Source organism: Erpetoichthys calabaricus, chromosome 18, assembly GCF_900747795.2.
Source record: "Erpetoichthys calabaricus chromosome 18, fErpCal1.3, whole genome shotgun sequence".
Lineage (NCBI taxonomy): Eukaryota > Metazoa > Chordata > Cladistia > Polypteriformes > Polypteridae > Erpetoichthys > Erpetoichthys calabaricus.
In genome coordinates this window covers 83,956,686-83,979,862 of record NC_041411.2, presented here as the reverse complement: position 1 = coordinate 83,979,862, position 23,177 = coordinate 83,956,686, and the positions used below count along the sequence as shown (strand labels likewise).

Genomic DNA, 23,177 nt, shown 5'->3' with positions numbered 1-23,177 from the left:
CCATAAGGCCTCTGAAACATTCTGAAGGTTTAGGTGGCGACTGGCGTGAGACGCGTTACAAACGTGAGGTGCAAATGAAAGTGAAACGATGGACAGGAACGCCGACTTGTTGACAAGTTGTGGGTGTTTATTAAAGTTTCCCGTGTCATAATTGCCACATCCGCTGCGGTTTGTCTTACCTCAGAACATCTGCCCATCGGTACCTGACACGACTACTCAACTTTAAACCTTCTGTGTCCTCCACGTACAACATGCCTGATTGAATCGATCCTGACGACTACTCTGACTATCGCGCTCGATTCGCTGGGACACTTCTGTGGGTTTGCAGCAGCAGAAAGGCAGAGGAACTACGACTATATAAGTATATAGCGCTAGAGTGGGCTCGACACGGGCCGTCACCGTCACCTTGGGGTGAGCCAGCTGGTGTTACTCATCTTCATACATCGCATTGTCTTGTGGTCTTGGTCTATTTATCTGCCTCCCTCCCCAAACTCTAAACCTGGGCGTCTGTACAGAGACACAAACCACTCTAAAAACGAGTAAAGAGCAAAAAGTCTGAAACAGTCTGACGCTTTATGATGAGTGAAGAGGAATAGAAATATATAAAAATATCCAAAAAAAGTGAAAGGGCGCACACGGCACATCACTAAACACACCATCCCAGAACTGAAAACACACAAATAAGGAATACTCGGAAAGATAGAAAATGTCATATAAAAAGAAGAAAACCAACGATGCTCCATTTCAGTCCCGGTCGAGATCTTCGACAAAAACTTTCTGCCATTTCCCCGTGTGATTACAGTTATTTACAGAAGTGGCACAGCACAACGGTAACGTTCAATTCCACTTATCACGTATGTGACTAGCGCCAGTCTGTTGTGCCTCGAGCCGCCACACTGCATGATGTGTTAGGATAAACGAAGGACATTAATTATCAAGGGGCCTTATTGTCACGTGTCACTTGAATGTGCTAATCAACATGCCACACGTCACCACTCCCTGGCTCCATCGTTAGTGAGTGGACATCAAGACTTGTAATAATTGGCGTACCTTAACATGATGGCGCCCTCTGGTGTCTCAACACTATTACTGATTCGCCCTCTGGTACCTGAACTCTGCCGCTGATGGTATCCCTGAGCCCCTCACCCCGGACTGTGGACTGCGCTTGACTTTGCCATTCACTTTCTCTCTTCTAGCAGATGGTGCACCTTCCACAGGTTTGTTTTCTCCATGGATACCAGTGATTGACTTGTTACGCTGCTAGGCTGTATTTATGTTGATGGGTTTCTGTCTGTAATGGAACTTCACCTGAGAACTCGTCACAGAGCTCCGTGTCGGCACTCAACACAACAATGAACTCAAGTGAGTTGCACTGCCCTCTGGTGTCTGAACTCGTTACTGACGTTAACCCCTCACTACGTCGCCCTCTAGTGTCTGAAGTCTCTTGTGGTCTTATTGTCCTGTCTGCATACTTTGGTGAAATTCTTACTTGTGTGTGCTAATCAACATGGCCCATGTTGTCACCATCCGGCGCCATGTTAGGTCAGCAATAAGTCTCTGCCAGTCGACCGGCAACATGAATTTGACGTCAGTGAGGTGCGTGCGGGACTGTGTTTCCCGTCCAGCATGTCAGGGGTCTGAGCAGGTGCTACAGCTGCTGAAGATGAAGTGCCGCCATTGACGGACTCGGGCACTGTTAATGCTGTGCCGTATTTTTCTGTTCTACTGTTTCGCTCGCAGCGCTCTTTACAAATCCACAGAGTTATTATGCGTGTGACACTCGAAATAAAACTGCAAAAAGTGTGCATGGAGCGCCGACTCCTACAAATAAAACAGAAATAAATACAAAAAGTAGGGGAACCTTTCCGTTCTTTTCCTGCACGTGATGTTTTTTTGCTTGAAATTTTTATGCATTAAAACCAAGCAGAGTGCGGACCTGGAGAGTTGAACGTTTTCAGCCTTCACTTAGTTGGATTTTTCACAAGCAGCCCATTGCTTTCTCTCCCGTGTCACTGAATTGTGCACGTGGTGGGCTGCGAGTTTGGTCCGAGAGAAAGCCGCGCTGCTCCCCTCGCTTATTAACCAGGACGTCCCAACTTGACCTGCTTATTTTATACACTCGCTCGTCCCGTTTTTATCACCGACATTAAAATGTCCAAACCAAACCAGCAGAACGTAGGTGAAGACGGACCCAATCCGAGATTTGTGAAGAGTTCATGGCTCCCTTGGACGGAGACCCCTTCGGTGTTTTTGTCCCCATTGATAAATTCCTGAGGTCTCGTCTACCCGTGTGATGCTCGTTCTTTGTGAGCGGATGGCGTTTCTTCTAAAGTCAGTTGTTAGTTTGTGTAGTTTTGGTAGTAAAGACTCATCAGGCCAGTTAACACAGGAGTCACCAGGAGATCTTAAGATGGAATGGATTAGAAAATAGATTTGGGTAAAGAAATGTACAAAAACAGCAAAAGGCCGCAGACCCCGTGGACGAGGGCCGCATGTCGGGCAGACGACGACGTTTGATTGTATACACAGGATGGAGGAATAGTGACATGAAAAGAAAAAGAAATTAAAGTTACATGAGAAAAATAATACACAAAAAATACACCGTTACATAAGGCAGGTGAATATTGAAGAGGAGGAGAGTCCTTAAACATAGAATTGACAGTCAGGTGACCAGGGTGAAGAGAGAAATAAAAAAAAAAAAAAAAAAACTCTGTGTAACCTGGGGGGGGCAAAACCAAAGTCTGTCAAGGGTCCCAAACCAAAAGACCACCTGGACGTTCTGCTTAAGTCGTTCTTTCTTATTTTATTTTCAGTTGTGTCTTAGAGGAGTCGACACGGGTGGCCTTGTGTCTGGTTGGGGTATCGGCTTTCACTCGGACATCACGGGCGGTGGATCAGGTGGACGCCACTACAGAAGAACCGGAAAAGAAAACCGAGGAATAAAGAATGCGTATTCTTGGAAGAGGGTGATAATTCTTTGCCTGTCTGTCCAATTTATTAAAGTGTAGCCACGCGAAAGTCAATTTGAAAGGGGGGCTTTTTAGGAGATGTGTCAAGTGGTCCATGGCGTCTCCCTACTGGTGACGTATTCCAGATGTTTGTTGAGTAACTGAAGGTTCAGCATTTCACTTTTTAGTCTTGCCTGTTGGAGTAAGAAGCAGACCACCATTAGACAATCTAAGGTTACATCTTGGAGTGTGGGGGGGGGGCCTCCAAAATACAGAATTCGCCGATTTATTTAAGGCTTTTTGTACCATCAGTAGTAAGTCAAGTCTAAGAGACACGGATAACCAGTGTAACGACGCCAGGACTGGTGTGATGTGCTCAGGTTTTGTTTTTCTGGTTCAGATTCTTGCTGCTGCATTCTGGGCCGTCTGTAGCCAAGTGATGTCTGTCTTCGGGGGTCCAGGGAGGAGTCCAGGGAGGAGCGTGTGGTGATCATCAAGCCAACGGAAAACAGCATGAATTCATTTCTCTGCCTCTTGTTGTGTTACCTTTAGCAACGTTCCTTAAATGGAAACCTGGTGATCTTGCGATTTTAAAGTGTAGGTCAGTCTGTGATCTCGCCTGAATTCTTCACTTCCGCCCTGACTTTTGATGCCAAGGCCTCGAGTTTATTTCTGTTACCCCCATTGTTTCCATTTGTACCAATGACTGACATTTCAGACTTCAGATGGCCATTTTTCCTCGCCGTGTTTGTTTTGCAGGTGCCACCTTTATGGCCACGCCATCTCCTTTCTGGTAAACCTGCCATCTTCCATGCAGTTTGAGCTCGGCCCTTTGCCATCTTCTTATCCCAGCTTATGCCCTTTGTATCAGGCTGGCAGAAGTTGGTTGGTAGACATCGACGTTTCTGACCAGAACACCTGAAGGCGCCGTATGTTACACACTCACTTTGGTACTGTAAATGTTTCATTTGTTCTTATTTTGAGGAGGAGACATGCAGGTGCCCATGACAGCTAAACCCAACTTGACCCGACCAGATCACATCTTGTAGTTTGACTGCGTGTGCCTTCACTATGGTGGTCCGCGTGTTTACATGTCAGCTGTCTGTTGTGATGGCGGGGCCTGCTAATGAATATCTTCACTGGCACGGGGTGGTGATGTGAAGGGGTGTCTGGTGAGCAGTGCCAACATCTCATTGGCAACATATGGCTGTCACTGTGGTGTGAAATCGCCTTTAACGTGCTGTTCACCCCCCACAGCCTGTAGAAATGACGGCCAGTGGAGTTAGAATTCGATTTGGGGGTCGTGTGTCTATTTATGCTGTTGATGTTTTGGACGATGGCGTTGTTGAGCATTTGGAAAATGTCCTTTGAGTTAACCCCTCTCCCAAAAATGGATCTTGGTGAAGACATCTGCCCAGACACCCAAAAATGAGGAGGAGGAGGAGGTGCATTGTGCTGTACGGGGAGGTGGTGGTGGGCTTTATGGGTCAAAGCAGCGCACGTCTTTGCGTTAAAATGGCTCATAGCAGGCCACCCACATACACACAGACCCCAAAGGTGTATTAAAACTGCCAAGGCCTCGCTTTGGTGTGGCATGTCTGTATCTAAGCAGGATTGCCAGGTTCATGGCGGGTGCTTCCACGTCCATTTTGTTGGAAGTTGCACCCTCATGAAGCCCGTTTTTGTGTTCCCAAGAATTCCATCGTGCAATCTGGGATTGTCCAGAAGCCCCAGCGTCGCTTTATGTTAGTCGTGATGTGACCTTTCCACTGTCCCCTTTGACCCTGCGCTGATCTGCCTTAACTGCTTTTGGACTTTCTTGTTGCGCCCCCTGGCTGTGACTTTTGCCTGTGATTTCCTGGCTTTCATGTTGGCTGCTTTATGCGTCTCGCTCTTCATTCTTCACTCAAATGGCCACGGTGCAGGAAGGTACACACATTGACGTGAAGTGCCACATCGAGGGCACCCCAGCTGGGCTTTGAACCCGGGGCCATTTGTTGTGAGGCCCACAACACAGCGGCTTTAGTTTTGTGTTCCTAGTGATTTCTTACCAACACTCTGACTTTGGTTACTTTTGTCCGGTGCCGCCTGACTTGACGGTACGAGATAATGGCCGCCCATGGCAGAACGTTGGACTCGTCTCAGATGTCCAATTATGCAAGATGTCGAGATTTTTGACCCTCTAGACCCTCACATTTAGGCCATTGTGGACCAGAGGTTGTGCAGGAAATTCCAGCCAAATGTTTTAAAAGTCAAGCAGTGGGCTGGTCAGGAGGACTCGAAGTTGTGGAGGTCCGACCTCGAGGGCTCAACTCCTAATGGGACACGAGGGGCTGCAGAACTGAAAAACTGGGGATCAGTAATGTGGGGGTGTGGATATGATCCTGCTTTTGATATCTGAGTCTTTACCAGTGGTCCTCACCCTGTAAGTGCCTCTCACTCCCAGAAGGTTCAGAATGACGTTTCCTGTGAAGACCCCCAATGAGGAGGTCACTTCTTTTTTCTGTAATATTTTGACGTCTTCACAGTGCCCACCTTTGTTTTTTTTTTTTGCTCCTCACTCCATATGCCCCCAGGCCTTTGGGTGTCCACTCCACTCCGTTGCAAAGCGTCTTATTGGCCTGCTGGCACATTGGGTCCTGGCAAAGCAGGGAGTCCACAGAGAGGCCACAACCTAAACCTGTGGGATTTTATATTGCGCCTTCCTGACATCCAAAGTGACATGTCCCAGTTTGGAGGTCGCTTGGATCTCGCAGTTGGTGAACGTGCGGCCTTATATAAGGGGCATGGGATGATTTGGGGGCCGTGGTGGACACCCTGCTCTTTATGACCACAAAGAGTCAGGACTTTGGTTTTATATCTCATTGAAAGGACAGTGTCCCTGTCACTTCACTGAGGGGCACTGGGATCCACACTCAGACCACAGGGTAAGCGCCCCCTGCTGGTCTCTTCCAGCAGCAGCCCAAGCTTCTTCTTGGTGGTCTGCCATCCAAGTACTGGCCAGGCCTGAACAGGCTTACCTGCAGGTGGGTGACCTGTTCTGAAAGGCAGGTGGTGTGGCATGGTGCCCTCCTCCATTGTCACTGTTTCTTTAAAGCGACTTTTTAGTCTCCAGACTGGCACCCACCGGCTGTGTTCTTCTCCCGTCAGCAGGACTTTCTGAACTTTTCTTGATTGTTTCCCTCGCTGCATGTGTTTGGCTCTGTGATGTGCTCAGATGTGTAAGGGTACAGAGCAGTGCTGTCCATACTGTGCCATACGGTGCTTTTCATTACCGGTCTGCTGTGAGGGGACACTTGTATGCTCGTGTCAATCAAGAGGTGGTCCTTGCTGGGTTGTGTCTCTGATTTACTTTTCCATACGTTCACATCCTCGTAGTCAGTCAGTTAATCCCCTGTGACGCCCGCTGTCCCTGTGCCCGTTTCCTGTCATGGGTTGTCATGATGACCAACTGATGAACCGTTGCTGCCATTTTAAGAACTGCATGTGTCCTTGCTGACCCGCCGGTATATAAAGACGGACCCCGAAGACCAAGAAAAGTGCAGCTGATTGTCCACACGCTGTGTGGCTTCTTTGAGTAGTGCCTTTTTTTTTTTTTTGGTTTCTATTATATAGCGCCTTACCCGTCTGTATTATTTAGTGCCATTTTAATTCTTTTTATCTATCTGTCTGTGGTGGCTTTTTCCCCGGGGGTCCCGTTGCTCTCCTTTCCTGGGTAGACTAACCAGCGTCTGAGTTGAGAGGGCAGTGAGTTGCTGTGCCAGGCACTCAGCGCTGCTTTCTGCCTGGCAGGGGTTGCCACCTAGGTCTGGTTGTGGGTGTGACGATTGGAGGATATCAGCGTCCTATTTTATGCCGTCCCTCCGCATGTGTCCCTATCGTGTGACGCCTTTTGTTTGTGTGTCATTCCCATTTCGTATGCCTCTTCTCTTCTGTGTTACCCTCTGGCTGTCATACCTGAAGTACACAAAGCTTTTGTCTGCTGGGGCTTTCCGGTGTTATGGGGGGGCACTCGCGGGGGGCTCCTGTCCCGTCTTTGTTGCCTTCCTGTTGTTTGCGCAGCTGCTCTTGTCGGAGTGACGTCGAGGGCTCACAGGATGTTTGTTGCTCTTTTCCAGGCACAACCCGCCCACCCCGAGAAGGAGAGGTCCCAGGTGTAGACTACAACTTCCTGACAGTGGAGGACTTTTTGGATCTTGAAAAAAGTGGAACCCTTCTTGAAATCGGGACATATGAAGGTACTGGTTTATCTTTTGAAGCCTCTGATCTGCCGTCTCCCTTCTCTGCCCACCCTGCACACCTTCGTCCAAAACCAGTCTGCTGGTGGGTTACATGCCATTGGGGAATGGGGGGGGGGGGAAATGGTGACATTTGCTGGTGGATTTGGGTGCTCTGCCCGTGTCCAGACCCACAGCTCTATGAATGTGGGCCAATTTTCAAGTAACAGGAAGCTTCACTCCCCTTTCTGGTGACCTCATGACCCCCCATGCTCTCCCAATCCGTCCACTGACACTCTCTCTGCAGACAGACCCACTGCTGATGGCCGTGCCCACGAGGTCATTAAAGGCCTGGCTCTTGGTTTTTATCAGGACCCTCACAAGCCCAGACACTCGGACTTTCGAGAGCCCCCATCAGAGCCCCCATTGAAGATCACGGCATCGTTTGCAAAGTCAAGATCAGCGAATCTTTCTTCGCCAACAAATAACCCACAGCTGCCGGACCCCAAAACCTGCCCAACAACCAGTCTATACAAGCACTGAACAGAGGAGGAGCAGAAACCTTAAAATCAACTGCACTCCCAGTACCAGACCAGTGCACAGGCTGGCCAGGAGTTGGGGCACACAGGTTTGTCCAGGCAGTGAAACAGCAAGTGCCGTGAACTTGAAGCGTAGACATGTCAGGAGGTCGAGGTCTTCTCCACCGTTAGAGAAGGTGCTGCTCTGATTAAAATGGCTGACAGGCTTAGTTTACCTAAGAGTGCTGAATATTTACAGAAAGAAACTAGCGAGGCTCGTCTTTAAAATCACAGCAAACGCTATCACCCCCCTCTTGGTGGGGGCCGATCCAAGTGTCTGTAGGCCAATAAGTTCAACGGGCAGCTACTGAAAGGAACTGACGGAGTGACCGGAGTAGGTGGCGCAGACCCAACTTCACGAATGGGCTGGAATTCTATAAGGCGCCCCCTGTGGGATTCTCATGGGGTCCCACATGAGAGGGTAGAAGTGGGAGTTTAAGGCACATTGTGGAGATTGGGGTGCAGAATTGACTGGGAACAATGGGCTCTGGTGGTTCAGAATGAGCAGATGTTGAAAGTGGTGCCCAGTAGGGGGCAGTGCCAGGGCTGCTGCTCTTATTAAATTACAGAAAAATGAGCTGACCTCGAAAATAAAACAAAAAAACAACAGCTGCCAGTTAAGACAAAATGAGGAGGACTGGCAGATCACCGAGAATGAGAAGAATCCTGTAGTGACCAGCAGAGCACACCGGCTTGGGCCCAATGGTGACAGGCTGCCATTTAATGTGGGAAGAAAGCTGGTAGATTTGAAGACACAATGGCAAGTCCACCATATGAGAAGGACCCTGCAGTGGGCTGTTTGCTGTCGACACCCAGATGGTGTACAGGAGCCGTTGAGGAGGAGCACTGGATGTTAGGTTACATGGCGCCATGATGTGGAGTACAAGTCAAGTTACGTGCCACACTGGTGAGGCCTCCCCGGAGTGCTGTGTGCTCCATATTGGAATAAAAAGACATGGCAGCACTGGAGAAAGGCGACGAGGCGGGCGAGAGGAGGAGAGGCTGAAGGAGAGTCGGAGCAAACAGAGACTGAGGGGCACAGGATCGACTCTCCTCAGCACCGAGTTTGTTTCTGGGCTCACATTTAATCAGAAACAGATAAATAAGCAAAGGGCAGCTCTGGAATTTTCTTCTGCATCAAACAAAGAGGAGAAGAAACAGAGAGAGAGATCTTGGCACCTTCTAGGGTCAGTACTGGAGGAGGACCGAAGCACCCACATTTTAAAGCGCTATGCTACCAGCAGTTTGGGAGTAAACTCCGGCTTTCCTCTCAGTCTCCCCCGTCGAGCCCCCCGTTCCATCAACACTCGCTAATGCTGTTATGGAAAAACCCGTTTAGTAGACGAAAACAAGACAAGATGCTTAGACGCGATCAGGACATCGAGCGTTAGGTCTGTAGAGGACGAGGCTTCACACGGTGCCTGGAGTCGGACTCTGTTGGGCGTATCCGTGTATGTGCTTCAGAGAGTTTTAGTTCTGACCCAGCACTCCCTGGCGCTGAGCAGCACGGCTGCCTTCTTTATTTCTGATTCCCTGAATGAGGAGACCCAACCAAGAAGTTGTGCTGTTTAGGTTTCCAGGCCGGCTTTTCACTTTAAACGTCACACACACACACACACACACACATACAGGAAGGCTTTGTTACGCTCCGAGGTCAGCAGAGGTTGACGTGGCCTTTGTTTGTTTTCTTCTTGATTGTCCCCTCGTGTCGATTTCGGCACTCGCTGCCCGACTGTTGGCTCACTTTTACACCAGCGCTTTCCTTTGAGGGATGCCAGCAGTTTCCTGCCATTTCGTTCCACTGATTCCCATCTCCGCCCTGAGCTCATCCATCCATCCATTTATTTATTGTTTTTTAGTCTCTCCTCCCCCAGGTCAGTCATGGGGGGGTCTTTCCTGTCAGGAACAGGCGTGGGGCAGGGCTGGTTACTTCTCCCCCCCACTCTCCTGCCAGCTTGTTCCTAAAGTGTCACCGCAGTGTGGCTTGACAGCAGAGGAGGACCACTGGTAGAAAAGCTGTGAGGCCCTGGCCTGAGCTCCCAGTGTGGAGGTTTGAGAACACCTGGTGTGTGTGTGTGTGTGTGTGCTTGCGTGCGTGTGGTGTTGTTGTCGTGTGTTAAGTGAATAAATGACAGTGTCACAGGTAAAGATGCCAGGGGATTGGCGCCTGACGTCAGTTCTTTGTTGTGCTGCCTGCTGCAGGAACTTGAGCTCCTCTCATGTAAACCGAGTTGTTTTGATGTTTCGTCGGAAAGCAGCCAGCGTGTCACGTCCAGCCCTGAAGGGGGGCCGTAAATAGCCAGCAGGCTTGAAGGGGCACCGGTGTCACGTGTGCAGAGCCCGTGTGCTAACCAACATGCAACACGTCGCCACTCTTAGGCACCACAGTTACTGAGTGATGTGACAGGTGCTGTGAAATGTGCCACGTAACAGAGAGATGGGAGGCAGGTGGGAGTGAAAGGCACTATATCATGTGTTTAGGGGGTCCTTACTGTCCCGTGAGGTCTTACTTGCATGTACTAATCAACCTGTAAAATGTTGTAAGTGCTGATGGATAATCATACGAGGCACTACAAAATAAACAGACTGTGTGTGTGTGTGTGCGTGTCCTGCCTGCAGTGGGCAGGTGCTCTGCCAACGGGCTGTTAGTGCCTTGTGCCTGGTGCATGCTGGGATAGGCTTCAGCTTCCTTGTGACCCTACTCTGGACAAGCAGGTTAAGAAAATGGGTGCACTGATTGGATGTGAAAGGTGCTTTATAACAGAGAGACAGGCAGGTAGGTCAATATGAAAGGTGCTATATCATATGTTTGTAGGGTTCTTATTGTCATGTGAAATTCTTGTGCTAATCAACATGTAACACACTGCCATTCTTGTGTAGCCATGATGAGTGAGTAGAAGAACCTGAGCTCAAAACTTCTGCCCACCTTACCCCATTATTGAAGGAATCCCTGACTGCACTGCCCTCTAGTGCTTGAGCTCTGTTATTGCGTCCTTATTGTCTCGTGTGCAGAGTTGAGTCCAGCAAAAGTGGTACCTGCATGTGCTAATCAGCACCTGACCTGACCGTGAGGCCTTTGCCTTCCTTACCTGAAATAATAGTACCCTGACCTGATGACCTCGCCCTCCGGTGTCTGAACTCTGTCTTAGGTCTACAGGGTCATTACTGGTAGGTGTGCGGGGTCCACAGATGTGCCCTCTTCTGTCTGTGAGGTCCTTATTCCTCATTTCACACACAAAGAGTCGCATCAAAATCAAACCCATTTGAGGGGCAAGTCATGGGCATGCTGATGGGTATGACAGACTAGATGACCAGCGGGCACCGGAGCAGCCACTGGCAGCCTATGACTGACTAAGACGATGCAAATGAAATCGCTGGAAAGGTCCTCTGATGTCACCTGGCCTTAAGGCTAACTAGGGACTTCATAAGGGGGTGGGTGTGTTGGTGAATTACTGTGCCCTCAACGGAGGTGGCGCTCTGTCCAGGGTTGGTCCTTACCTTGTGCTCACTGATGCCAGGATAATTTCTGGGCGTGGGAATGAGAGTGGATGGGGGAAAAGTGAGCCTTATGTACTGCTGTCACCCCGTCTTGCTATCAATCGCATTACGCCAATGTATCTGTAGACAGAGAGTACTTGTACCACAGGAATCTGTTTTATATATATATATATATATATATATATAGTGCATCTATCTGTCTATCTTATAGCGCTGTTCATATCTATCTATCTTTCTATTATATAGTGCCTTTCATATCTATCTATCTATCTATCTATCTATCTATCTATCTATCTATCATATAGTGCCTTTCATATCTCTATCTATCTATCATATAGTGCCTTTCATATCTCTATATATCTATCATATAGTGCCTTTCATATCTCTATCTATCTTATAGCGCCGTTCATATCTATCTATCTTTCTATTATATAGCGCCTTTCATATCTATCTATCATATAGTGCCTTTCATATCTCTATCTATCTATCTATCTATCTATCTATCTATCTATCTATCTATCTATCTATCTATCTATCTATCTATCTATCTATCTATCTATCATATAGTGCCTTTCACTGTATAAGTGATGTGGTGACAGTTCAATTTTTGCTCTCTGGTCTTCTCCCTCAGTCTGCATGTCCTGTCGTCGGTGAAAGTTGACAGCCGGTATGGCTGATTGTGTCCCTCCAGCAGCCCCCCCAGTATGTCTTATGTTGGTTGGCGCTTTCTCTCCCCGTTTTCTAGTGTTTGAAGTTGGCCCGCCAAGCTGCAGATTCTGCTTCCTTTTGTGTGTGTCAGCGTCGCGTCGTCGCAGGCGTCAAGTTGCTACCCGAGGTAACCTTTTGTGCGCCTGAGCCCGCTGAAAAGCCATTAGCTGAGATTCCGATGTAATGAAGTGAAGTTGTGCCTCCATTGTTTCACTCCTGCATGCTCGCTGCACCCAAACAATGCCACTTCTCTCGTCCCCGTAATTTTACCATGAATTGTAATTTTCTTGGTGTTTGTGTCCAGCGTTCACGCACGTCCACCAGCAGGGCCGAGAGCCCCTCATTGTCCTTACAAAAGGGTGATGGCGACTGTCTTGGCTTCTTGGAGGGGGAGAGGGGTTTGTGGTGTGAGAGTTTTTTGTTTTTTTTTAATATGCAAATGTCCTGTTGTTGCCCAGGTAACTATTATGGAACACCCAAGCCTCCAAGCCAGCCCCCCAGTGGGAAAGTGATTACCAGGGATGCTTCACAAGAAAGCCAGGCCGGCTCCCAGCACTCCACTCCGAAGAGAACCAAGTCCTACAATGACATGCAAAATGCTGGCATAGTCAACCCGGAAAATGAAGATGATGAAGAAGTCCCTGAAATGAACAGTAGTTTTACAGGTAAGCCCCCCCCCCACCCCGAAACCCCCACCCCATGCTGTCCTTAAGTGCTGACTTCCATCATGAGAGGCCCATTAGGTTAAAGTGAACAAACGAATGAATGATTCTGAAAATGGCTGTGGCCGGGCATCATGGAAACCTGAATGTGCTGTGAGGGGGCTCAGATAATTTAAGGAGCTTGAAGGGAGGAGATGACCGACGGTGGGCTACACTCACCCCCGTCATCAGAGCACATCAAACAGATTCAAAGACAAAGCAAGGAGGAGGCGTGAGTCCCGGCCGGGGTGTGAACGGTCGTCTCTGGGTGACTGGCCACTTCAGTCTGGCACCTGGCACTCGCACCTTTTTGATCTTCAGCTGAGGAGGGAGGTGTTGCTAACGTCTGGAGAGCCCAGCAGCCCCCGATTTCCTGTGAGTGTAAAGGTAAGAGAGGCTCGTCCATCTCAGTTGGCTACACAGATCTTCAGGCTGCATGCTGAAACCAAACGTGGGGAATGGCGTAGCTACAGGAAAGTGCAGACCACCAGCTCTGACCACCATTCTCTGTTGGACGTCTGAAACTCACCTCGCCTCACCAAGCACGTAAGCAGGTAGCGTTCCCGCCACAGATTTGCTTTCTTTGCACCCCTCGTTAAATGAGTGCAACGTGTAAAGGTGCCATCGCCTCCTGCGACGTGACGACTCGTGTGCTGCACAGAAGGGAGGCCGGCGTTGGTGTGACTTCACAGACTGTGGCTCGGTGTGTTCGGAGGTGGTAAACGTGCTGCTAAGCGAAGCTGTTGGGATTACAGAACTCTTTAACACGCCGGTGGGACGCTGCTGGAAAACTCACTTAAGGTCAGGCCAGCGCTTCATTGATTTGAATATATAAATATGTGCATAGAGTACACTGTATAGGGTGTGTGTGTGTGTTAAATCAGATCAACTTTAGGAATCCAGAGGGGCCTTCAAAGGCAAGCAACATGTCTCAGAATGGATGTGAAAGACGCTACATAAGGACGATACGTTTGAGAGGCAGTATGTAAAGTAACAGACGTGTGACAAGCAGGATGTGACACACGGAGACGTGATAGGCGTTATATAGCAGGTGGGTAGACATGGGAAAGGCGTTATGTGATGGCATGATCAATACACTGTAAAATATGTATATATAATGGAGGTGGACTTGTGAAGGGCACTGTATAACAGAAACATAGGCATGTGAAAGGCGCTATATATTTAATGGAGGTGCACTCCATATGAAAGGCACTCTAAAATAGATTGGGATGACAAGCACCTCTCTGCCATTTTCATACTCAGGATGTGCTCGCAGTGCTTTACAGCCTGTCAAGTGACAGTGACACGGACAGGACAACAAGTCAAATGGAGATCAGAACAGTAGTAAGGAGTAGCTGAGAGACGAGGAGGGGCCTTCAGTAATAGAGCTGCTGTTTAAGTCTCTGACGGCGAGTCCATTAATGGCCGGGAGAACAGAAAAAAAAGATGTGTGAAAGGCGCTATATAACACAAACCTAGATGTGAAGGCACTATATAATGGGTAGATAGGCACAGTTTGATAGCAGATATGTAAAACGTCCAATATTATACCACATACCAATACATTCACCTGTGAAAGGCACTATATAACAGGAGGCTAGTTACATGATACCTTCTGAAGGGAGCTCGTAAAATCCCAAATCACATTGCCAGGTCAGAATAAAGTGCAGACAACCCACTGAGTTGCATTTGAAAGAATATAAAAGACCACCCTCATCATGGGGGGTCTCTGCTCGAGGCAGGACACATTTTCATGCATTTGTTGTTGTTTTTTTTTTAATTTCTCTCCCATTGTCTTACTTTCACTTCCTGCCCCGCGTTATCTTTAGTGTTAGACGAGTCTCCACGGGAGGTGACTGTGAGTGGCACTTTGACGAGATCAGGCTGACTGACAAATTCCCAACAATGTGGAAGCCACTTAATCCAATTCATGGTGTTGAGAGGCCAAAGCCTGGTGGGGCAGCAGCGGGTGCAGGTGTGCCCAGTGACAGACACTCGGGGGTCCATCAGGTGGCACTGAGTGTTGTGTTGTCACTTTTACAGTCGCAGTAAGCCTGAGGCCTGCGCTGACCCCTCAGCCTGTGCTGGTGTTTGTGGCCTTTTACTGAGTGTGTGTGTGTGTGTGTGTGTGTGTGTATACTTATATATACATGTGTGCCCCCCAAACCCGGTGGCTTATTTCTTGATTTTTAGTCGACAGCCAAGGTTGCCAGTTCTCTGTGGGGCTGTGCAGTGGCTTTGATTAGGTAGGCGCTATAACAGATCGTAAGACCCCCAGCTCAGCTGTGTCTGTGTGTGCAGGTTTGGTGAACTGGACAGATTTGTGTGGCACACACACGTGGCACTTGACATCATTTTATTTATACTCCCATTTGAAGAATCCCAGCTGCCACGGCCGGGGTGGGGTGGGGGGGCTCTCCGTCCTCCAGGCCCCCTCTTTGTGATGCACACTTCTGCTGTCTGCAAGGGGCTGATGTGAAGAGTGGTGAGGATGATGAATCAGCAGTAATCACTGGGATGATCAGAGAGGTCTCAGATGTGACAAATGACTCGATCACCTGGCCCACCACATGTTGTTCACATTTTGGGGACCCTCAAGCCTAAGGAAGTTAAACATGTTGACTGCTGGCTCTGACGGTACATCATGACACCTCTGAGAAGTCTGGGTGGGCTTATTTTTTACTGTTCTGCTTGCTATTTGTCAGCTGACCAAGCAGGGCAGCCAAAAGGCAGTACATGGGGTTGGTAGCCCTCCATTGTTGTGACACACAAGAATACATTGGAGGAGGAGGAGGAGGAAGAAGAGCTTTCATCCTTTCTTTCTCTTGGTGTTTTAAGATGAAGCAGCAATGAGTGGCAGAATACAGAAATGGGCAGTGCCACACGTAAGCAAAGGGGCGTTAATAATAAACAGAAGATGAGGGCTGCTGGAGTAACCTCTGGGGCTTACGCTGATGGAATTGGCTCGCTGTCTCAGCCAGGGGGTCCCCACATTTAGTCCTGTGGCTTTTTATGCTCCCCACTTCCCCGTTTGGTGGCCTGATCTGCCCACCGGGCACTGGTCACCACAACTCGTAAAGTTTTAATGTCTTTCATAATGTCGTCTTCACATTGCATAGACTGGTGGCTTTCAAGGACCCCCCCATGATGGAAAGTTTTAAATCCAATCAGTTTCACTATCAGCCCCTCTTTCTTCTTTTTAACTGATCTCATTGTTTGGGGAGCTCTTCATTGTTATTTTGTTTTTTTATTCTCATATTCTAAGTGTTATTGTTTTGCCCAAACTTTCTTCACCGTGTTATTTCAATTCACGTGTGTCTCTGGGATTTACCCCCCTAATTGCACCCAACTGCAGACAACACGGACTGCTGAAGGGGAGCAAAGACTCGAGTGCCATATTCACGCCTTCGGAACAAACGCCTCATAAAGAGCAGACGGGCGAGAATGGCAGTGGAGTCGTGTTCAGGGTTGTCTGTGCCGCTTGGTGCTAATAGTCGCAATTTGGGCACATTAAAGGAACAAATGCCGGCGAAAAGATGAAGTTAAGAAGACGCCAAAGAGACAACGCATTTCAAGGTTTGGCAAAGAATACAAGGACGTTTCAATTTGTTTCAATTACTTGACTGACACTTTTATTCAGGGTGACTTACAACATGTGGCCCACAGGCAGGTGAAGTGATGTGCTCGTGGTCTCCTTGTGTCAGTGTCGGGATTTGAACGCACAACCTCAGGGTTTGGGGTCCAGAGTCCTAACCACTAGTTATAAAGGGAGATGAAACCTTAGGTTATATGCTAGCGATTGTCCTGTGTGCAATTCAAGCCACCACCCTGCAGAAAGGATTGTACTGACACACAGAAGAGCAAGCGTGGCCATCGTCCAGTAGGATTCAAGGGCCCGTCCTGCTGTGTGAAACTAAAGGAGTAAAAGACCCTCTTTACGTGTAGCAGGGATGGCTTTGTGAGGACCTAATGGGCGTCTTCAGGATTCTCCGGGGTACTCATAAAGTTGGTGCTGAAGGACTCCTTCACTGAAATGATGGCCCCTGATGTGTGTGTTTGTGTGTGAATGTAGCCTCCCTGTTACAGACTGGCACCCCTTGTAGTGATTGTTCCTGCCTTGTGCCCCACGCTTGCCAGGATCAGCTCCATCTTCACCGTCACCCTGCCCTGGGAAGGTGGCGGGCTAGCTGCCTACTTGAGGACACCTAGTGGTGGCTTAGGGGATGTCACAAAGCGCTTCTTCACACACTGAGGCCTGGCAGTGTGAAAACAAACACCCGAGTCATGGAGGGGACCCGAAGCCTCTGATGCTCATATGTTGTACTTTGAATATTTTTGATATCGTAAGTTGGGGGTTGTGGTGGTTATGATGGACCCCCAGTGCTAACATAGTAGTTGTTTTTCTTCACAGTGTTAGTCTGTTCCATGTTGGTTGAGTTGCCGAGTTCAGGGCTTAAATCTGAATGGAGTGACCCATTCTCAAAGGTGTGTGTGAGGGTGGGCATGTGTGTGAGCGGGCCCAGCCGTGGACCAATGCCCCATTCGAGGGGCTGGTTGCTGGACTGTCAGGGTGTTATTAACCAGGTGGGTGTCCTGTGAGTGTTGCCAGGCCAGTGCTTACTGAAGGCCTTGGCCGCCATTATTCTCTTTACTGGTCTGTAATGGCGTTTCTGCTTTTGTTATTCACTCCTGTAACTCCCTTTAAAACCATTACGTTTGGGGCATCTTCTGCCACCCGCTCCTGGCTTGTCTGTCGTAGTCAGTCTTACATCAGAAGTGGCTCCGTCCAAATGTCCGCCGGCCTCTGAGGTGCCCAAGACAGGCTTACGTCCCTTTGTGGGATGTTATCCCAGTGTGTGCATCCTCTTGGCTTGAGTCCCTTCATTTTGTGTGCCCTGAGCGATGTTTAAATGTCCCGTCACGAGGGTCCGCTCTCGCTGTCCTTTGTAATGTGCCTTTGGCTCTTCATGTCCTGTTTGTTTGTTTGCTCTTTCCGACTTGTTTAGTAGACTCCTTTGAACACGACGAGCACACAGGCAACCATTCATCTGCAGAGAAGGCCCCGTCGAACAACGTCAGCCACGTCTCTGTGTCAATCACGGAAAACTCGCAGCAGCCACAGCCACATTTTCACCCTCCAGAAGAGGACGACTTGGGACCCTTGCCTGACAACTGGGAGATGGCGTACACCGAGAACGGAGAGGTCTACTTTATTGAGTAGGTGCATCCCGCCTTGACTGCCATAGACGAGCAGGACCCTCAGAGTGCCCGGCGTGTTTCCCTTTTATAATTGTAAAAGTTTTGCTCTGTTGGCCACTTTGCTGCCCGCAGTTTGTGTTGCCGCCTGTCCCCCCGTAGCTGGTGGTGTGTTTAAAGTTGAGCAGCAGTGTCTTTCCTGCTTTTGCCCCCCTTGGTATCCAAACACTGGCACTCTGCTCCTTTTTTTAAGATATTCAAAGCCCACTTACCATCTCTTTCATTTCCCTCCTCGTGTGCTTCACAGCCACAACACCAAGACCACCTCCTGGATCGACCCTCGCTGCCTAGAGAAGCCGCCGAAGCCTCTAGAAGAATGTGAAGATGATGGTAGGTTTGTTTTTTATTTATTTGTTAAGCCCCCGTTAAGCAGTAGGTGGCACCCTTGAGCTGCGGCTGAGCGCTCTGCAATAGGAAGAAGTCGTCCGGGAGCCACGGGGCGAGAGGGGAGCGGGCAGGCAGGCCAACTGACTTGTGGGCCCTCACTGTTGTGATGTTCTTAGTGCACTGAACACCAGTGGGCTCTCTTGATCTGTTTCAAGTTCCCAGTTCCTGCAGATTGTTTGGCTCCGCAGACAGGATGTGACACCGAGGAGGGCTCTTCTTATTGAGCCTAGCAGCCCGAGACCCGCGAGTGTGTGAACTCGCAAGATTCCGCGCAGCAGTCGTTTCCATGTTGCACGACGTTCAGAGATGTTAAAGCCATGGGCGGTAGCTTAATTACTCTGACAACAGCTTGGTTGCCAAATGTCACAAAACACCTCATTAATTAAATAATTAGGGAAGTGCTATTTTATAAGCGCAAACACAAAAAATAAACACACTTTGCTGATATTTGATATCTGCCGAGACTTGGCTTGGTGTTTCTCGTTAAAGGGTTCCCTTGGAGTGTCTTTGTATGCGCGGTGATCGGGTGAAGGCCGTGTCTGCAGATGGTGGGCCTGTGGGTGCGGGTGGTGAAGCGAGGCCTTCCTACTCCTCCAGAATTGCATTTGAATGTTCTTCGGTGGTATGGTGTGTTTATGTAAAGGGAGCCCTTTGGGACTCTCGGCGTTTCTGCTCTGATTGTACATAAAATGTGAACAATTCTGGACAAACGCAACCTGACTGACCTTAACGCACAGACACGTGGGCTCCTCACCTCTTCACTGAGCACACAGAGTCACCAATCACAGTGCAGAAGGTAAGTGACGACTTGGTGGGCCGACGACGTCCCCAGCAGCCAAATGAACAGAGGAGTTTCAGGTCAGGAGGTGAGGTGGCAAGTGTGGGTGGGTGCACAGGTGCCTCGCCCACTGCATAAAGGGGCATGCTGACTGACTGGTTAGTGTGACACAAGACCTCAAACCAAACACCAGGCCTTGGAGGACACATTCTGAAGATGTGTGAAGACCTGGGAGTTCATCGATCCACCAAAAAAACTCGAGATTTGTGGCTACCCACCCCAGAAGTGGGCACACCCTATAAAGGGAAACCCTTACTGACGTTCAAAAGAACCCAAGGGTAACCCGCAAAAGACCTCCAGAAAACCACTGAACCACAATGGGAGAACACCACGAAGGAAACCAAAGACCCTGCAGCAGCAGGGCAGCATGCCTCAGGTTTGCCCAAGACCACCTGGATGAGCTAGGTGAGAAGGGGCACCAAAGGGGCCAACTGCCCCCAACATCAAAAGCTGCGGCAGGGAACATCACAAGTCGGGCCTGAACAACAAACTCTGAGATGGGGGACTGTAAGGGCCTCCAGCTGAAGAGGTGCTGGGTGACGCAGCAGGACGCACCAGTGGACCAACCAGAGAATGGCTGAAAAAGGAGTCGCCAGGTCACAGTCCCGACCTTAACGCGATTGAGAGGCTGCGCCGTGCAGTCAAGACAGCCCAGAAATACGGCCGAACTGACACGGATCTGCAGAGAGGGACGGCCCCCAGTCCGACAGTGCAAGTCTTAAAAGCACAACCCGAAACATCTGGCGGAGGTTCTTGTTGCTGCTGAAGTGCAAGTTCTGAAAATCCTGGGGTCGCTTATTTGTTTTGTTTTGTTTATCAGCCTGCACTGTGACTGATGACCCCGGTGTGCTCCTTAAAGACACGACAAGTCCAGCCGTGTGTCTTACCGGTTTAGTCTGACTGATTCGATTGCGTTTGTCTAGAACGGTGACGGCGAGGAACATCAGACCACATTTTATTAGGAGTCCATGTACAAAACTCCCAAGGACTCGCTTACTGCTTTCTGTAACTGTGTATGTAAACGCGGTTTGGTTTAATCGTTCACCTTCATTACATTCACACGTATCTTTACTTAACTAGCAGACACTTTTATCCAAAGCGACTTACAAAAGACGTCAACACAATCGAGTAACATCACTCTGGGGATGCAACTGACCACCACAAGTGAGGAGCTTGACCGCTAACATCAGTGAAACGTGGTACGTGTAAGCGTGTGCAGGCACCCTGAGCCATACAACACAAGAACTCGGCCTGTCCTCACCGCAGAGGCTCCCCCTGGTGGTCTGATTTCACACAACCTCGCAAAAAGAGGTAAAAATAAAATTCAGTCTGCTGACGTGAAAGCAAATGTCAAGTTTCAGGTCATTAGTGCGAGAGTCCCATAGTGAGCCGAATCGGACAAACACCTTGACATGGTGGGTCTGTCGTGAGTTTGGGGCACAGAGACCCCCCTCGAGACTGGGCATTTGGCCCAACTTTTATCACGGCTGGGTAAGGAGAATACAGAGAAAAGCCTTTATAGCGCCTCACTGGGACTGCCCTCTTATCAGTAGCCGAGTAAGGGGCTTTGTTATTGCTTTTCACTTTTTTTTCATGATTCTTAGGTGTCTTGGGGGGTGGTGGTTTGTTATAATTTCCTAATTATATTCAATATAATTAATTCTTAATTCTGTATTTCTTGAGCTTCTATAAAAGCTAAATTTGTGGCAAATAAAGTCTGTCTGTCTGTCTAATGGTGTTGTCCCCCCTTGCTATCCATCCATTCATCCCTTGTGATTAGAAGTCCCCAACATAACAACAGTGGTGCGAGACCTCCAAAACACTCCACAAGAGGCAGGCCGGGGCCTTGACCACCCTGCCCACAACAGGGACACTCCAGTCCAGCTTACTCCAGCTGCTAACTGCTGGTTCCATCCTAGCAGGTCTCTAAAAAGGAGACCTGGCAAAATAGCTAGAAAAGCCCCAGAAGAGGGAGGATGACTGTAAACCCTCGGCCTGTGTGCAGTCAGTCTTTATAAATGAAGTGTAGCTGATTTTGAGGCACCTGCTGCCTTTGGTCAGTTGTGCTAAGGGCCTCCTTGAACCCTCCATTCTGGTCTAAGTCTGTTGCTGGCTTCCTGTGCTCTCGGACAAGACGGTAAATGGCAGGTGAGCGCTTGACAAACTCAGAATTACAACACGGTCAAAACAAAGCTATCCGAATTTGTCCAAATTGTGATGTAGTGCCGACCTTTCACCTTAGCCGATTGTTTAAAATCAAACATGTAACCTGGTCAGCCTGAAATGCCATTTTTCCATCGAATTACTTTTGGAGTAAAGTGATGCATATTCAAAACATTTCCACGAAAATTACATTTATCTTTAATTGTTTTTTTCTTTTTTCACAGCAACGTTCTCACATTTTTCTGAATAATCCGAGTGCAAAGCTGTGTGAACAGCACATCTCAGAGCTCTGAGTGGTCCGAGGGCATGTGAACGCACCATAAGCTCCAGGGGTCTTGTCCCATGAAAGTGAAAGGGTGTTCTGTCCCACGGCTTTATGAAAGATTTAGCTGTTATCGGGCCCAAATGATGATAAAGTCATCGGCACAAAGCCACGTCTCAGAGCCTGTAAACGGAGCCCCGCTGACGTCCGTCTTTCCTTCCACTGTCATATCCAGGCTTTCCTATTTTGTGGCTCCGTATTCTATGGGACTCTGAGTGTTTGAGTAGCCCTGAATGAAGATGTCTGAGTGTTCACATTTTAAAGGAAGAAAGTGGGTGGCGTAAAGTCGATTTGCATTTGACATTATTCACCGGCCTAATTCTACGTGATGGAGGCTCGCACCAGACAGTGACATGGGCTTTGTCGCCATGGTAACTGACAGTCACACTAAAGCCCCTTAAACATTCTCATCGCCATCTCATCTTTCCATCAACTGTGAAGTTTGCTCCAGGGAAACCCACCCCAAAATGAACATCACTCATCTGTCCCATCAGTGGACACCAAGCACCTTTTGTGTGTGTGTTTTCATGTGCCTAATGTCACCTTCGGGGGACTTCAGATTAGCATGTGGCTGCGGGTGTTTGTCTGATTTCATCTGAAGAGCCTCACGTACCCCTAAATCACTGTCTGGCTTGGCGTGAGCGGTGGGGCAGTTGTGTGTGCTTCCACTTTGCTGTATTGGTGGGGCTGAGTGTCTTTATGGGTGCTTGCTTGGTGGGCTCGCTTGGTGGTTGTACCTGATGATTCTCTTTCTCTCTTCTGTGTCTCCTCTTTGCTCTGCTGCCTGTCCTGGAGAAGAAGGCGTACACACGGAGGAACTGGACAACGAATTAGGTAACGAGGTCTCCTTTACACACCCGCCTGAAAAGTGGGCTCAGGATTGTTCCTCAAGTACTAGAGGACCCCACTTGGTCTTTCATCTCATGAACTTAGGGGCTATAAATGGAACCACTTTCACAAAACCTTCCAACTATGTACAGCATGTAAGACCCCCCCCCCCCCCCAATGATGTCATTTCCTTGCCCCTTGGTTCCATTAAGGTGGGGCCTTTCTTTTGCCTGTCACCTTGCATTCTGCTCTTCACATTTTGTTGGCAGGTTGAACCACTGGGGTCTTTAAGGGGAAAAAATGAAAGTCTAGGAAAGCTTATTTACAGTGAAAAGGACAAACGTCTGAACTCTTAAGACGACGTCACATTACGTGACTTCTTTGTCAGGGGGATTGTCAGATTTGCCGTCGCTGCAGCGTGTCACATTACACGAATGGCAATCACAGCCCGCGTCACTCCGATCATCCAGCACAGTTGTGCCCGCCCCTTTTTTTCTGACGGCCAATAGCAGAGCCCGTGAAGTGTTGACAGCTGCAGCGGGGCCATTAGCAGCAGCCTGTACCCTTCATTTCTTTGTCCCATTCGTCTCTTTGGGAGGTCTACGGCCCTCATGCTGCCTAACGGACGTGGTGTGAAGGGTTAATAGCTGTGGTGTGCCCAGCTGCGGTCTCGGCCCTTTCTGTTTTAGTACGCAAGACTCGAGACATCACAGAGACACACTTCTCTTCTCTC

At 49.0% G+C, this 23,177-nt stretch overlaps 2 protein-coding genes across 6 annotated transcripts in view; both read left to right on the top strand.

Moving 5' to 3' along the window:
• Positions 1–23,177, top strand: part of adamts9 (ADAM metallopeptidase with thrombospondin type 1 motif, 9) — a 512,150-nt gene that overhangs the window by 151,594 nt on the left and 337,379 nt on the right. The window lies entirely within an intron of this gene.
• magi1b (membrane associated guanylate kinase, WW and PDZ domain containing 1b) overlaps positions 1–23,177 on the top strand; it is a 297,633-nt gene that overhangs the window by 198,556 nt on the left and 75,900 nt on the right. For 2 of the 5 annotated variants that reach the window (XM_028824457.2, XM_028824465.2), the window contains exons 3-7: positions 7,067–7,186; positions 12,408–12,614; positions 17,657–17,867; positions 18,154–18,236; positions 22,415–22,450. In XM_028824457.2, the coding sequence (XP_028680290.1) occupies positions 7,067–7,186; positions 12,408–12,614; positions 17,657–17,867; positions 18,154–18,236; positions 22,415–22,450 (657 nt within the window). Of the gene's footprint in view, positions 1–7,066; positions 7,187–12,407; positions 12,615–17,656; positions 17,868–18,153; positions 18,237–22,411; positions 22,451–23,177 lie in introns of all 5 variants that reach the window. The other 3 variants (XM_051921186.1, XM_051921187.1, XM_028824466.2) reach the window with 2 other exon arrangements.